The sequence below is a fragment of the Penaeus monodon genome, chromosome 15 (assembly GCF_015228065.2).
Source record: "Penaeus monodon isolate SGIC_2016 chromosome 15, NSTDA_Pmon_1, whole genome shotgun sequence".
Lineage (NCBI taxonomy): Eukaryota > Metazoa > Arthropoda > Malacostraca > Decapoda > Penaeidae > Penaeus > Penaeus monodon.
This window is the reverse complement of record NC_051400.1, coordinates 4,575,351-4,575,929: the sequence shown is the minus strand read 5'-3', so window position 1 is coordinate 4,575,929 and position 579 is coordinate 4,575,351. Positions and strand designations below refer to the sequence as shown.

At 42.7% G+C, this 579-nt stretch overlaps 1 protein-coding gene across 1 annotated transcript in view; it reads right to left on the bottom strand.

Annotated features, from left to right (window-relative positions):
• Positions 1 to 579, bottom strand: part of LOC119581700 (ankyrin-2-like) — a gene marked incomplete at its 5' end in the record, with an annotated part of 102,055 nt that overhangs the window by 22,595 nt on the left and 78,881 nt on the right. The window contains 1 exon segment of the mRNA XM_037929821.1: positions 471 to 530. Within this exon segment, the coding sequence (XP_037785749.1) occupies positions 471 to 530 (60 nt within the window).

Sequence of the window (579 nt, the reverse complement as noted above, 5' to 3'; positions counted from 1 at the left end):
CTTGGCCACAGTGTTACAGCTACAAGTGCCTGCAGATATTATAATATTCTTTTGCCGAGGTGGATTTGATCAGTGATGCTTCTATGAGCGAGAGTATCTGAGATAATCCAACCTTCAGCGACGGGCTGACAGGAAGGACCGAGGGGAGAGGCAATGCAGGCTGAAGTAACATAGTCATGAAGGTTCAGGTAATGGGAGAAGTGGTGTTGAAAGATGAAAGGTGGCAATAAAATAAGTGTTTATTTTTTTCTTTATGGTGACAAAGTGATTTGGGCAGTTACAGCAATGGTACAAAACAATGGACTGAACCTCTATTTGTGAAGGTGGTGGTGGTCTGTGGTATCTATATCTTGCTTATTACACAAGTGAAAAATCTGGTGTACAAGAACAAGCATATGACAAGGGTGTGTCTCTGACATGACCACATGCCAATGCTACATAAATACAAATCACAGGATGGGACTATTTACCTTGTTCCTGTGAGACAGTGGTCGTTTGATGCTCAGCAATCTGGGTTGCCTCATGGGTCCCTGGTGGGCAAAAGCATACCATTTCATCAGTAAGTTTAATCTAAATGGG